Genomic DNA, 16,830 nt, shown 5'->3' with positions numbered 1-16,830 from the left:
CAGGGAGTTCCCATCATGGCTTAGTGGTTAATGACCCCGACTAGTAACCATGAGGACGCAGGTTCAATCCCTGGCCTCAATCAGTGGGTTAAGGATCTGGCATTGCCCTGAGCTGTGGTTTAGGTTGCAGATGTGGCTTGGATCTGGCACTGCTGTGGCTGTGGTATAGGCCGGCAAGTGTAGGTCCAATTCAACCGCTAGCCTGGGAACTTCTACATGCCATGGGTGCAGCCCTAAAAAGACAAAAAAAAAAAAAAAAAAAAAAAAAAGTCCAGGAGTTCCTGTCATGGCGCAGTGGTTAACAAATCCAACTAGGAACCATGAGGTTGCGGGTTTGATCCCTTCCCTTGCTCAGTGGGTTAAGGACCTGGTGTTGCTGTGAGCTGTGGTGTAGGTCGCAGACACGGCTCGGATCCTGTGTTGCTGTGGCTCTGACTTAGGCCGGTGGCTATAGCTCCCATTAGACCCCTTGCCTGGGAACCTCCATGTGCCGTGGGAGCAGCCCTAGAAAAGGCAAAATGACAGAAAAAAAAAAAAAAAAAAAAAAGGCCAGAGCCCAGGAGAAAGGTCAAAACCAGAGATAACTTAGTCTGAGAGTTACTAGTAGCTGGCTGACAATTCTCAAGAACAAAATTTCTTTCACATTTGGCTCAATTCTTAGAAGCCGCCTAAAGGTTCAAATTTATTTCTCCTTTGGGTATACTGCAGTAATGTAATTTACCAGGATATACTATATGTGATAAACTCTACAAAATTTCATGTTCTTGGCGTCACACTAAGATAACTAATTTTTTATAAACTAACAAGAAAACGGAATACTGGGTCCCAGTCAAATATACTTAAAAGTTAAAATCTGTTTTATTGGGAGAACAAGGGCTTACTAAAACTAATAGGTAAAAGAGTCAGGAATCAAATCTATTTCCATTATAGCTTTCTTTTTCCATCCTCTTTCATTCCTTGCCACCTAGAAGCTTAGTCACCAATAAATTCACAGAGTTAGCTAGTTCACTTTCAAAATAAAATTTATTTCTGTAATAAAGAATTAAAATATGGCTGTGAAAGTAGAAAATAATATAGAAAAATATTTAAAATGTGCAACAGTAATTTAGAGTAAAGGTAGTTAAGCACTAGGGTGTATGCTCAACTTCTATTTGAAAGACTAATTAGTATTTTACATATTATTAACTATATCAGAAAAAAACAAATCTACTTGCAATTTTAATTAATAGTTATAATTCAAAATCAGATTTATAGACCTGATCAGGCCCTTCTGAAAATTTAAGTACAAATCTTGGGGATAAGATTTTTGAAGTTGGCTTTGTTTCACAGACGGATAAGCCTACTATCCCAAAATCACAAGATTGTTTTTACCAAGCCATCCACGTAATTATGTCAATGTGAAGGAAATACACACTTTTTGGATGAAACCAAATGTTTTGGTAAAAATGGGACAGAAGTATCATCTTTCATTATATTGGTATAAAAGTTGGTAAACTCATGTATCCCCAAAACTTGGTTTCCACCACGTGGGTCTCAAATTCAGACACTAAACGCAGATGAAGAAATAGCTAATGAATTCTATCCACCCTTTGCCCAAAGTTGTACTTACAATTAAGATATAGGTATTATTTGCATGAAGAACATACAAAAAGAATTGGAAAATGTTTGGCTAGAGGGAAGACAATTCTTTGGGGACTACTGTTTGCAGTTTGCAGAATAAGATAATCTTCTCTAGGAAGAATAATGTCCACATAGCAGCACTATATTCACCAGGAATCCCAGAGCCAGCAGATCTATCATGTGGCCGGAAGCGAAACCTTCTGGCTGCTTACAACATCACTTAGCTTCCCTTTAATCTTCAGGAAGTGTCTCTTGAATTCCAATCCATCACCCTATATTAGGAATAAATAATAGCCAAAATTAATGTCAAATAAAAGAGATTATGCCATAAAATCAAACTTTCTTTAGTGCTAAGTAGAAACATCCCTAGGTACATTCAGGTTCTCTTATGAGGACAGAATATCTTGCTAGAAGAAATGGCTATATAGATAATTCTGATTTTGCAATGAGATCTTGCTGTATAGCACTAGGAACTATGTCTTATCACTTGTAGTGAATCCAAAAATGTATGTGTAACTGGGTCACCACACTGTACAGTAGAAAATTGACAGAACACTGTAAACCAGATATAATGGAAAAAATAAAAATCGTTATTAAAAATAATAATAATAATTTGATTTTGAGGCCCATCGCTGCTCCCACAACACTGGGCCCAGAAAGCAGAAACAGTGGTAACAGTCGTTTCAAGTGTTGGTATATCTGGACATATGACATTGTTTTTTATGGGCACTGGGAGCTTATAAACTAAAAGTAAGCTACACAACTACACGTAGGTCTTGCCAAAATACCATGGTTACAAAGCCAGTGATTCTGTTATGAGAAGAATTTCACTATACTAGGATCTTAATTTAATTTCATACCAAGCACGTGGACATTATTATACCAAATCTCAAATATAAAGAATGTGACTTACTCCTCCAACCTCATTTAGAGCCACGTGCAATCTCTTAGGAAATAGGGAAAACGCTATTTCGGTCTCATGTATCAATGGCTTTATAACCTCGGAACCACTAATTTCTAAAGAGAGAATCAGAAATGAACTCTTCATATACAAGTATTAGTCACAGAACTGCTTATAACATAAAAGTTCATTAATTATAATGTGCAATTTGGGGGGGGGTCTTTTTAGGGCCACACCCCCGGCATCTAGAGGTTCCCAGGCTAGGGGTTGAACCAGAGTTACAGCTGCTGGCCTACGCCACAGCAATGCAGGATCTGAGCCATGTCTGCGATGCACACCACAGCTCAGGACAATGCTGGATCCTTAACTCACAGAGCGAGGCTGAGGATCAAACCCACAACCTCATGGTTACTAGTCAGATTCGTTGCCTCTGCACCACAATGGGAACTCCATAATGTGCATTTTGAAAATCATAATTTTATTAACTCAGAACCATTATATTCAAATTTAGTAAGAAGTTTAGAATGCTACAAAATATTAAGGATAATTAAGAGTAATTATTTTAAGAGTGAAAATCATTTAGGACTATTTTTATTTTCTTATTTGTTACTTATTTCTCCAAAACCCAAAAACTTTCATAGTAAAGAAAATGTCACTTGAAAAAACTGTGTTTTAGAAGAATAACGACAATAGATGTTCATAATATTAACTAAAAATACCAAGTTACCATATATTTACAAATATAATGCCATTAAAAAACTCCACATAAGAATATTTTCATATAGTACATAAATAGTAGTCAGGCTATACTAATAGTTATTCTTTTTTTTTTTTATAATTTTTTTTATTTTCCCACTGTAACTAATAGTTATTCTGATATAATACAATATCAAAAATAAATCTGTGTTCTACTTGGATAAAATTCAACTTGATTCTTATTTTTATCTTTTTACTTTTTTGTATTTTTAAAATTTCTAAAATGAACATGTAATACTTCCTTAACACAGCAAAACAAAGTCTTTTTTTTTTTTTTTTTTTTTTTTTTTAATGTGCTATTCTACATACCTTAGAAAGCCGGAAGTCAACCAAAATCTTCTCATCCATTTCTACCAAATTCACTTTGAAAATCAGTTTATTGTTTCTTCTATCAGTTGTTGATACAGTAACCTAAGACAACAAAGATAAGGTTAAGCCAGATGTGTGGGTAGAAAATACTCTAAATAAAAACTATAAGCTCATTTCAGCGATACTGGTGGGATAAAAATTTGAGTGGCAGGAGTTCCCGACGTGGCGCAGTGGTTAACGAATCCGACTAGGAACCATGAGGTTGCGGGTTCGGTCCCTGCCCTTGCTCAGTGGGTTAACGGATCCGGCGTTGCCGTGAGCTGTGGTGTAGGTTGCAGACGCAGCTCGGATCCCGCGTTGCTGTGGCTCTGGTGTAGGCCAGTGGCTACAGCTCCGATTGGACCCCTAGCCTGGGAATCTCCATATGCCGCGGGAGCGGCCCAAGAAATAGCAAAAAAAAAAAAAAAATTTTGAGAGGCATTTCTATAATGAGGCAGTGGCAGCTAAAACTCTCACTCCTTCCAGGGGCTTTCCTCTCCCAATGGGTATGTGTGAGTCCAACCAGACCTATTTGTAAACAGGACGCAGTGCCATTATTAGGGATTGAGTCTATGTAAACTCCTATCAACAAAATATATTTAGTATTTTACCAAAATATAACTGAGAGAAGAAACAATTGAAGAAAATAAAAGCATACTGAGAAGGAGAACAAGACTATTAAAACATAAGAAAGAAAAAGAGGCCAGATTTGTGGGTGAAAAGCTACAACAGTGATCAAGAGATGGCAAAGGTCTTGAGAGGCCTTTCAACTTTCAGTTTCTGTTTTGGAAGCCCAGGCTAGAAGGGTGACAGGGGAAAAAAGGCCCAACTAACAGCTAGCACCAAGACTGCAAATGTGGTTGAGTCTATCTTAGACCACCAGCCACAGTAAAGTCACCCACTACAGCTTGATGAATGAACCCAAGCAAGATCAGCAGCACAGCCCAAAATACAAAAACATCTATAATAATTCTCACTTCAAGAAATGACTACTAGACGTTCCCGTCATGGCTCAGTGGTTAATGAATCTGACTAGGAACCATGAGGTTGTGGGTTTGATCCCTGGCCTTGCTTAGTGGGTTAAGGATCTGGTGTTGCTATGGCTGTGACATAGGCTGGTGGCTACAGCTCCCATTGGACCTCTAGCCTGGGAACCTCCATATGCCGTAGGAGCGGCCCTAGAAAAGGCAAAAAGACCAAAAAAAAAAAAAAAAAAAAAAAGGGTGGGGGGGTTCCTGTTGTAGCACAGCAAAAATGAATCTGACTAGTAACGGTGAGGTTTCGGGTGCAATTCCTGGCCTTGCTCAGTGGGTTAAGGGTCCAGCATTGCCATGAGCTGTGGTATAGGTTGCAGATACAGCTTGGATCCTGTGTCACCGTGGTTGTGGTATAGGCTAGCACCTATAGCTCTAATTGGACCCCTAGCCTGGGAACCTCCATCTTCTTCAGGTGCAGCCCTAAAAAGAAAAATGAAAGAAAAAGAAAACTAATAGCAAAAAGATAGAAATAAGTCATTTCTCATCAATAATTACGTTGGGAGTTCCATCCTGGCGCAGTGGTTAATGAATCTGACTAGGAACCATGAGGTTGTGGGTTCGAGCCCTGGCCTCACTCACTGTGAGCTGTGGTGTAGGTTGAAGATGCAGCTTGGATCCCACATTGCTGTGGCTGTGTGTAGGCCGGCGGCTACAGCTCTGATTAGACCCCTAGCCTGGGAACCACTGTATGCCGTGGGTGCAGCCCTAAAAAGACAAAAACAAAAAACAACAACAAAAAAACCCAAAAACCAAAATAATCATGTTAAATGTAAATGGATTAAAATCTTGAATTAAAAGGCAGATTGGCAAAACAAACTTAAAAAACTTAAGCCAAACATATACTATCCATAGACTCAATTTTTTTTGGCTGTGCCCATGGCATACAGAACTTCCTAGGTCAGGGATCAAACCCACACCACAGCTGTGACCTGAGCCACAGCAATGACAATGCTGGATTCTTTAACCACAAAGCCATCAGGGAACTCCCAAGAGACTCATTTTAAATTAAGACACAAATAGCTTGAAAGCAAAAGAAGGGAAAAAGTAATCCATGCAAACTACCATCAAAACAGAACTGAAGTGACTATACTAGACTAATATCAAACAAAAGAGACTTCGAAAAATTTTGCAAGAGATAAAGGACAGTAATGTTAAACGGATCAAGAAAATTAAGCATCAATAAGACACTGCAATTACAAACATATTTATCTAGAATCCAAACTCTAAAATTTATCAGCCAAAAACTAACAGGGTTAGGGAGTGCCTGTTGTGGCTCAGCAGTAATGAACCCTGTCGCGAGACAAGTTTCTACAATATTTTCTTAGCCTCTTTGCTGAAAATGCTATCTTGTCCTACTTTACTTTACCCCATCTTCCTGCTTGAAAAACAGTCGCAGTGATGTGAATGACTTAAGCTTAAGAACAAAGACCTAAAGGCATAAGTTTTCATAGGGTCAGGTGAATGAGGACTTAATGCGTTGGTCTAGGCACACCGAACCTGTGCAGACTGGCACTCCCATTTGCACAGCATGTACGTCCTCTTAAGAATAAAAGAGGAGCCCCATAGCCCCAAGGGGTTTATGAGGGGTTGTTAGCTGGATATGCATTAGCAAAGAAGAACCAAGGTGCAAACCTAGGCACTCTGGGTTGTTGTAGATAGGTAAGCCACCTGCAGAAGCACAATGTGATTCTCTAGATGCTATGCATAGATAGCTGCCGCCAAGCTTCCTCAAGAGCTAATGATTGTTAAATGCCTAAAGGTCAGAGTAAAAGCTTAATCAGCAACTGGCTATGTGACTTTTAAAGTAACTTAAAAAAAACCTATATCCTGCACCTACAACCCCCTTCTCACGTGACACTATCCTAAAAAACACAATAAAAGCAGTGTGGTTTCCTAAGGCAGTGCTCTTGGTCACTGAGACCTTGAGTCCCCCGGTTCCCACCTTTACTTAAGATAAGTGTCTGTGTCTTGTTTTATGTTAACTTTTTTCCTTAAATTTCATAGCACCCATTCTTCAGCCCCATCCTGCTGAGCTGGTCTCGGCAGAACCCAACTAGTATCCAAGAGGACATGGGTTCAATCCCTGGCCTTGCCCAGTGGGTTAAAGGATCCAGCATTGCCATGAGCTGCAGTGTAGGTGATAGACAGGGCTTGGATCTCATGTTGCTATGGCTGTGGCGTGGGCTGGTGGTTACCAGCAGCTACCGCTCTGATTCAACCCCTAGACTGGGAACTTCCACATGCTGTAGGTGAGGCCCTGAAAAGACAAAAAAAAAAAAAAAAAAAAAAAAAAGGCAGAAGAAAAGAGAACACTTCCTAACTCATTCTCTAAAGCCAGTATTACCTTAATACCAAAGCCAGACACCACAAGAAAACTACAGACCAAATCCCTTTTGAATACAAAAAAAAAAAAAAAAATGTTCAACAATATTCAGACGTCAGCAAACTGAATCCATCAACACACTAAAACAAGTATGCACCATGATCAAGTGAGATTTATCCCAGGAATGCAAGTTGGCTCTAAATATGAATCAACTAATGTAATACACCCTATTAACAAAGGAGAAAATCCTATACGATCATCAAAATAGATGGCATTAAAAGCATTTGAAAAAATCTAATATCTTTTCATAATAAAACATGTGACAAACAAATTAGAAAGAATCTCTTCTACCTAATAAATAGTGTATATGAAAAACTCAAAGCTAACATCATACTTAATGGTAAAAGACTGAAAATTTTATCCTATTATCAGGAACAAGAAAATAAGTCTGTTTTCACCATTCCCATTTAACACAGTGCTAACTCATTCTCTAAAGCCAGTATTACCTTAATACCAAAGCCAGACACCACAAGAAAACTACAGACCAAATCCCTTTTGAATACAAAAAAAAAAAAAAATGTTCAACAACATTCAGATGCCAGCAAACTGGCAAAACAAGAAAAAAACAAGGCAAAACAAGAAAAAAAAATGAAAGGCATCAATACTGGAAAGGAAGAAGTATATTTGCAAATAACGACCTTATAAGACTATACTAAAGAATCTGCCAAGATGGAGGCAGAGCTATAATGAATTTATAGGATATAAGTTCAATTTAAAAAAATCTATGCATGGAGTTCCTGTCGTGGAGCAGTGGTTAACGAATCCAAATAGGAACCACGAGGTTGTGGGTTCGATCCCTGACCTTGCTCAGTGGGTTAAGGATCTGGTGTTGCCATGAGCTGTGGTGTAGGTTGCAGACGCAGCTCAGATCCCCTGTTGCTGTAGCTCTGGCATAGGTCAGCAGCTACAGCTCCCGATTGGACCCTTAGCCCGGGAACCTCCATATGCCGAGGGAGCAGCCGTAGAAAAGGCAAAAAGACAAAAAAAAAAAAAAATATATATATATATATATATATGCATATCTAACAATGAGCAATTTGAAAATTAAATTAAAAAAAAAAAGAATTCTATTTACAATAAAAACAAATAGAATAAAATCTCAGGACTAGGAGTTTCCACCATAGCGCAGTGGGAATGACTGCATCTTGCAGAGCCAGGACACAGGTTTGATGCCTGGCCCAGCACAGTGGGTTAGAGGATCCAGTGCTGCCACAGCTGAGGCACAGGTTGCAACCATGGCTCAGATCTGTTCCCTAGCCTGGGAACTCCATTTGCCGCAGGGCAGCCTAAAAAAGAAAAAAAAATTTTTTTTTAATGAATAAATAAATAAAATCTCAGGACTAAACCTTCCCAAGGAGGTAAACTGAAAGCTACAAGATATTCTTTACAAAATTTAAATAAATGGGACGACATCCCATATTGATGGATTGGAAGACAATATTATTAAAATAAGAATACTCCCCAAATTAATCTACAAAGTCAATGTAATCCATATAAAAATTCCAAACACCTTTTTTTTTTTTCTTTAAACAGAAATGGACAAGCTGATCCTAAAATTAGAATAGAAATGCAAGGACCAAAAATAGCCAAAACAATCTTAAAAAAAAAAAAAAAGAAATGAAGATTCACATTTTGTAATTTCAAAACTCATCACACAGCTAAATAAGCAATCAAAACAATATGGTACTAGAATAAGCACAGATATACAGATCAAAGGAAAAGAACTGAGAGTCCAGAAATAAACCCATACACCTATGGCCAATTTTTTTTGAACAGAGTGTCAAGATGATTCAAAGGTAAAAGAATAGTCTTTCCAATAAATAGTTCTGAACAACTGGACATTAACGTGTAAAAGATAGGATTTGGACCCCTACCTCACATTATATACAATATTTGACTAAAAGATGAATTAAAAACCTAAATATATGTGCTAATCTTATTACAGTATTAGAAGGAAACAAAAGTATATATCCTCATGATCCTGAATTAGGCAACAGTTTCTTAAACTTGATATCCAAAGGACAGCAACAAAAAAGAAAAACACACACACAAAACAACAACAACAAAAGCACATGCACACAAAAAAGAAAAACAGATAAACTGAAATTTATCAAAATTAAAAATCTGGGGGGATTAAAGGACACTAAAATGTAAATAGAATGAATTTTCTTTCACAGAATGGGAGAAAATATTTACAAATCAGGTATCTGATCAAAATCTAGTATCCATAATATATAAAGAACTCTTAAGAACTCAACAGTAAAACGAAAAACAGCACAATTAAAATATGATCAAAAGATTTAAGCAATATTTCTCTAAGGAAGATATATAAATGGCTGATAAGCATAAGAGAAAATGGTCACCATCATGAGTCACTAGGGAAATACAAATCAAAAGCACAATAAGATAATACTTTACATACAAGGAGAGCTATAATTAAAAACATATAACTAACAAGTGTTGGCAGGGATGTAGAGAAATTGGAACCATGGCTGGTAGGAATGTAACATGGTATAGCTGCTTTGGAAAATCAGTTGGCAGCTCCTCAAAAAGTTAAGCATAGAGTTACCAAAAGCCTGAGCAATTCCATTCATTGGTACATACCTAAGAAACTGAAAATATATTGTTCTGGACTGAAATTGTGTCTCTTCTAAAGTCATATGTTGAAACTCTAATCCCTAATGCCTCAGAATGTGACTATGTGGAAACAGGGCCTTTAAAGAGGTAATTAAGTTCAAATGAGAACATTAAGTGCACCCTAATCCAATGTGGCTGATGTCTTCAGAAGAAAAGGGAATTAGGGTACATCGATAGATAACATGGGTGTACATGCCAAGAAAAGGCCATATGAGGAAGTGGTAACGGGGTGGCCATTTAAAGCCAAGGTTTCATAGGAAACCATCCCTTCCAGCACCTTCATCTTGGACTTCAGAGTCTAGAACTGTGAGAAAATAAATTTCTGTTAAGCCACCTAGTCTATGGGATTCTATTATGATAACCCTGGCAAACTAAAACACCTATGTTTACACAAAAACCTGAAACATTCACAGGAGCATTATTCATAATAGCCAAAAAATAGATACATCCTAAATATCCATCAATAGACACATGGATAAACAAAACATAGTCTATCCATAAAACAGACTATCATTCACCCATAAAAAGGAATGAAGTACTGAAAAATACTACAACATGAATTAACTTCGAAAATATGCTAAGTAAAAACAGACAAACACAAAGGATCACACACTATATGATTCCATTTATATGAAATGTGCAGCAAAGGCAGTCCACACAAAGTATATTAGTGGTTGCCAGGGTATGAAGGGAAGACAGATTTGAGGAGTGACTGCTAATTGGTATGAGATTTATGTGGGGGCAATGGAATGTTCTAGAATTAAATGGTGATAATTGCACGATCTTGTGACTATACTAAAAATCACTAAATTGTACAATTTAAAATGGCTCAAATAATGATTTTTTTCTTTCTTTCTTTTTTTCAGGGCCACACCCATGGCATATGGAAGTTCCCAAGCTAGGGGTTGATGTGGAGCTACAGCTGCCAGCCTACACCACAGCCACAGCAATGCAGGACCCCAGCCTAGTCTGCAACCTATACCACAGCTCACAGCAACTTAACCCACTGATCGAGGCCAGGGATTGAGCCCACATCCTCATGGATACTAGTCAGGTTCATTACAGGGGAGCTACAACGGGAACTCCCAAATAATGATTTTTATATTGTGTGAATCTTATCTCAACAAATCTACTTATTTTTTAAATTAATTAATTAATTTATTTATTTATTTATTTAGTCTTTTTGCTATTTCTTTGGGCCGCTCCTGCGGCATATGGAGGTTCCCAGGCTAGGGGTTGAATCGGAGCTGTAGCCGCCCGCCTACGCCAGAGCCACAGTGACGCGGGATCCGAGCCGCGTCTGCAACCTACACCACAGCTCACGGCAACGCCAGATGGTTAACCCACTGAGCAAGGGCAGGCACCGAACCCGAAACCTCATGGTTCCTAGTCGGATTCGTTAACCACTGCGCCACGACGGGAACTCCAACAAATCTACTTATTAAAAAAAAGAGTGAATTATCTGTATAAGTGAGAGAAAATCAGGCTGGCCTCAACTTTCTGCGCAATAAACATTTTCCTCTTTTAATTTTAAAAGATTACTAATCTATGGAAAAACTGGAAGAATCATACGAATAACCACAAACTCTTCATTAGCCTTATCAGCCTAGATAAGCATATTTTACTTATCTTTTTTTAATGTGACTGTCTTTTTTTTTTTAGTTTTTTATACTTATAAACAGCATACATTTCACTTCAACATGTCTCCTACAAAGACATTCTGCTACAAATCACAATATTATAATCACATCAAAGAAGTCTGACACTGATAAAAAAAATCTAATATAAAACCCCTAAGAATTCCTTTCGTGGCTCAGTGGTTAAGGAATCGGAATAGGATCCATGAGGTTGTGGGTTTAATCCCTAGCCTTGCTCAAGGGGTTAAGGATCTGGAGCTGCTGTGGTGTAGGTTGCAGATGCAGCTTGGATCCCACGGTGCTGTGGCATAGGGTGATAGCTGTAGCTCCGATTTGACCCCTAGTCTGGGAACTTCCATATGTCTTGGGAGCGGCCCTGAAAAGCAAAAAAATAATAAATAAATAAAATAAAATAAAACCCATATTCAGGAGTTCTCTCATGGCTCAGAGGGTTAAGGGTCCAGCATTGTCACTGCAGCTGCTCAGGTCGCTACTGTGTGTGCATTCGATCCTTGGCCTGGGAACTTCCACATGCCTCAGGTTCAGCCAAAAAAAAAAATTCCTCCTATTCCAATTTCCTCAACTGTTGCAATAACATCCTTTGTAGCTTTTTGCCTTTAAACCCATGATCTAGTGAAAGATGATGTATTGAATTATTAATCAGGTCTCTTGAGTCTCCTTTAATACAAGATACTCCTCTCTGTTTTTCATGATACTAAGATTTTTGAAGTTTAGAGACAGATTAGAATGACAATGTTATAAATATACTATAGTATTTAAACAAGAAAAATTGGGAGGAAGGACAGGGAGTCCATTGTTAACTGTTACAATTTAAGCACATTACATAGTTTTTAAGAAAATAACAACAAGCATCATAATATTTTTAATAACCTTACAGAAATCTTTTAAGAAACACTTTTTCTTAAGGTAAAGATCTTAAATTCCTTCCATTTCAATTGTTTCTTTTACAGATTAAACCAATTATTTTATATTTTTATTTATTTATTTGGCCTTTCAGGGCCGCACTTGCAACATATGGAGGTTCCCAGCCTGGGGTTGAATCGGAGCTGTGGCTGCCAGCCTATACCACAGCCGCAGCAATGCCAGATCCGAACCTCATCTTCGACCTATACCACAGCTCACGGCAACGCCAGATCCTTAACCCACTGAGTGAGGCCAGGGATCGAACCCAAAACCTCATGGTTCCTAGTCAGATTTGTTAACCACTGAGCCACAACGGGAACTCCTACTTTATATTTTTAAAATACACTGATAATGATAGCCTTTTACACAAATATATAAATTTTTCTTCAGGAAAAATTATAATGAAAACCAATGAAACATACCTGATTCATACAACTTTTCTTCCATTGATAGCCCAATTTCTCACAGGTCTCTTTTAGGCACTGATAAGATTTGTCTGCATCCAGTTTGGTAAAAAATCGTGTCATTCTTTTGACCAGGCGCTGCCAGGGGTTCTACATGTCAATAAAGGAAAGCTGAATAAATCAGATTTATCACCAAAAGCAGTCATATTATAGCTACTTGGTCTGAAAATTCTTTTCTCCAATGTAAGATTCTTATATATATGTCTCCCCTAATTCTCTTCCACTTGTCAAAAATAAATAAATAAACTTTATCATGTTAATACTATATTTCTTAGATTTATACATTACAAAAAAAAAAAAAAAAGAGAGAGTGACTTTAAGACAAAAAAAAAAAAAAAAAATCAAAGGGCTGCCGTTACTTATTTGAAAAACTAAATTCCCTTACCTGTGAGGATCCTGGGGTGCCGAGTAACTGACTATTCAGGAGCATATGATCAGGGCATGTGGGCTGGGAAAAACTGATCCCTTGTACCAGTTTATCAATGTATGAAGGGCTAGTGTCCCATAACGAAAGACCTGTCCGTGGTTCTGGCTGAGAACTGGAGTACTTCACATTTTCTTCACTGGCATTAAGATATGGAGAAAAATATATTTAAATAAAATTCATCAGGCCTTTCATATATCACTTTACCATTCCACTCTCACAGATAAAAATTATATTCATCTTTTTTTTTTTATTTTATTTTACGGCCACACCAGTGGCTTATGGAAGTTCCTGGGCCAGGGAATGAATCTGAATTATAGCTGCAACCTACACCACAGCTGTGGCAACAACACATTCTTTTTTTGTATGTGTGTTTTTGCCATTTCCTGGGCTGCTCCCGAGGCACATGGAGGTTCCCAGGCTAGGGGTCAAATCGGAGCTGTAGCCGCCGGCCTACGCCAGAGCCACAGCAACGCAGGATCTGAGCTGCGTCTGCAACCTACACCACAGCTCACGGCAATGCCGGATTCTTAACCCACTGAGCAAGGCCAGGGATCAAACCCGCAACCTCATGGTTCCTAGTCGGATTTGTTAACCACTGAGCCACGAGGGGAACTCCGCAACAACACATTCTATTTTTTTTTTTTGTCTTTTTAGCTATTTCTTGGGCCGCTCCTGGGGCATATGGAGGTTCCCAGGCTAGGGGTTGAATCGGAGCTGTAGCCACCGGCCTACGCCAGAGCCACAGCAACGCAGGATCCGAGCCGTGTCTGCAACCTACACCACAGCTCACGGCAACGCCAGGTCCTTAACCCACTGAGCAAGGGCAGGGACTGAACCCGCAACCTCATGGTTCCTAGTCGGATTCGTTAACCACTGCGCCACGACAAGAACTCCCGCAACAACACATTCTTAACCCACTGTGCAACAGTGGGAACTTCTCATCTTAATAACATATTCATGTATTATGTTTCATGTGAACTATTACATGGAACTACTCTTGATCTTTTATAATCAGTCTTACCTAGAAGCACTATTGACTGGAGAGAAGTCCAAATTGGATTGAATATGCTTAGAGAATCCACTAGGAGACTCTGATACACCACCTGAAGTGACTCGGGGCCTCTTTGCCCCTAAAAGAGAAAATATATATACAAATGCTTTCAAGTTTTCTAGGCAGTTTTTGTTGTTTTTTTGTTTTTTTTTTTTTTGTCTTTTTAGGGCCGCACCCATGGCATGTGAAGGTTCCCAGGCTAGGGGTCGAATTAGAGCTGTAGCTGCCAGCCTATACCACAGCCACAGCAATGCCAGATCCAAGCCGCGTCTGTGACCTACACCACAGCTCATGACAACGCCAGATCCTTAACCCACTGAATGAGGCCAGGGATTGAACCTGCAACCTCATGGTTCCTAATCTGATTTGTTTCCGCTGCGCCACGGTGGGAACTCTGGCAGACTTTTTTTTTTTTTTGTCTTTTTGCCATTTCTTGGGCCGCTCCCACAGCATATGGAGGTTCCCAGGCTAGGTGTCGAATTGGAGCTGTAGCCACCAGCCTATGCCAGAGCTACAGCAACTCAGGATCCAAGCTATATCTGCAACCTACACCACAGCTCACAGCAATGCTGAATCCTTAACCCACTGAGCAAGGCCAGGATCAAACCTGCAGCCTCATGGTTTCTAACCAACAACTGAGCCATGAAGGGAACTCCCCGGGAGATATTTTTTAAACCCAGCTGGCAACTTGAAGAAGTGAAACCACATCTAAATTCATTTATTTAACACAAAATACTTATGCAACAAATAGTGGCTCTTCCTACATGATTTTAGGAGAAATGTGGTCATAATGAATTTACTGGGACTCACCTGCCAAATTGTACAAACTACACATTTAATAAATCCTGACCTGTAAGTATGTTCCAAGTGTAGGGTATCGTATTAAGGCCATAATTTTAATGGTACCATTTATGGTAACAGAACAATGTTCTATTAAGACCAAGAGACCCAGCTAAGGGATCGAAACTTTTTAAAATATAAAAAATAATTTGTGGTAGTGACAATGAACATTATAAATCTGCTCTAACATTCTTTGATCCTCTGGAAAAGCTTTACCAAGAATAGCCACTGTACAGACTATATCACCACTATAAATTCATGGCTGCAACCCTCAGCTGGATCCTCACTCTGACAGTCAGTCCTGTTTCTGTAATCAGTTTCCTCTCCCTTTACCCACAATGATATTTTCAAAACTTCTACACTCCTATCAAATTACCAAGACCACCCTCCAGTATCTCACTACTTAGCATATGATACCACCTTTCATTTCACAAGGAAACTAAAGCCAGTGGAAGCTCCCTCAACTTGCCACTACCAAACCTGCTAACTTACTTGCATTCCAACCCATCCTCTTCTCCCTTCCATTCTCCCATCAACTGTTCATTCCTCCACTTGTATTTGAGCCCATACCCTCCTGCCTCTCAGGGATTTTGACACTCTTTTATTCCTTCTCAGACTTTTTTAGCTTCTTCCTCTTAAACATGATTAGGTTTAGCCAAACTTTTTATTTATTAATCCATTAATTCAATTCAAATTTTTTTTTTTTTTTTAGGGCCGCACCCTCGGCATATGGAGGTTCCCAGGCAAGGGGTTGAATCGGAGCTACAGCTGCTGGCCTACACCACATTCTCAGCAACTTGAGATCTGAGCCTCATCTGCCACCTACACCAAAGGTCATGGCAATGCTGGATCCTTAACCCACTGAGAAAGGCCAGGGATCCATCCCGCATCCCAAAGGATGCTAGTTGTGTTCCTTAACCACTTAGCCACGATGGGAACTCCAATTCAAATATCTTATTAAGCCTACTATGTATCAGACAGTAAAATGGGAGAAAGAGCACACTGGTATGCTGACCAGAAAGATCTAGTAAAGAGGGGAAAATTAACGATTCAGGAGAAAGAGAAAAGAAATTACTAACCAATGTCCCTGCATAGGCAAAAGGAAACCAGGTCTAATGCACAAGAAAAAGAACTGGATTCTATGTGGAGCAGACTCTTTATCCAGCAACAGGGGAAATAGCAGAGAATATGAACATAGAGGCAGTTAGGTAGGTGGAGATGGTGGTAGGAGCTTGCAGAAGTTCCCTTGTTATTGCTTCTATTTCCCAGAGAAATAGGAAGTATCACCACCAACTGAGAGTGAAGATAAAGAGGAAGTATTAGAAGTTGAAGAGAAAAGAAAAGGTATAAAAATATAATTTAGGAGAGTAGGGTTGTAAAAGTGGGGAAATGCTTATGATTGCCTGAAGAATTAAGGTTTCACTTGAAATTAGTGATTCTGAATTTAAAGTAGACATCGTTGTGTTTTTCCCACTAGTTGCAATTTGGTGTGGAGATTTAAATGTAGAATGCATGGAAAACTGGATTAAACTTGGATTAGGTTTTACTCAGTAAGTATGATGAAGACAGAATGGGTAGGGAAGTTGAAGATAAATATAAAGTCATAATTTTAACTAACCTTGGGATTTAAAATAGTGAGGATAAAACTCAGGACCTAGAGAGGAGGCAGATAAAATACACTGAGAAAGCAGTAGAATTAATGGATTGCAAGTTTAGCTATGGTCAAAGCATGGCTGGAGTCATGAGCTAGAGGGAGGAAACCAGAAAAACATATACTGGTGGTCAGAGCAGAATGCTTGAAGACA

At 38.9% G+C, this 16,830-nt stretch overlaps 1 protein-coding gene across 1 annotated transcript in view; it reads right to left on the bottom strand.

Annotated features, from left to right (window-relative positions):
* The window catches only part of CHEK1 (checkpoint kinase 1), a 31,655-nt gene continuing 15,659 nt past the window's right edge, over positions 835–16,830 (bottom strand). Inside the window, exons 9-13 of the mRNA XM_005667481.3 lie at positions 14,156–14,264; positions 13,093–13,270; positions 12,666–12,797; positions 3,587–3,688; positions 835–1,892 (exon numbers count right to left, since the gene is read on the bottom strand). Coding sequence (XP_005667538.1) covers positions 1,797–1,892; positions 3,587–3,688; positions 12,666–12,797; positions 13,093–13,270; positions 14,156–14,264 — 617 coding nt within the window. The 3' untranslated portion in view covers positions 835–1,796. The remainder of the gene's footprint in view (positions 1,893–3,586; positions 3,689–12,665; positions 12,798–13,092; positions 13,271–14,155; positions 14,265–16,830) is intronic.

The sequence above is a fragment of the Sus scrofa genome, chromosome 9 (genome assembly GCF_000003025.6).
Source record: "Sus scrofa isolate TJ Tabasco breed Duroc chromosome 9, Sscrofa11.1, whole genome shotgun sequence".
In the NCBI taxonomy this organism is placed as follows: domain Eukaryota; kingdom Metazoa; phylum Chordata; class Mammalia; order Artiodactyla; family Suidae; genus Sus; species Sus scrofa.
Note: the sequence above shows the minus strand (reverse complement) of the source record. Positions and strands in the feature narration are given on the sequence as shown.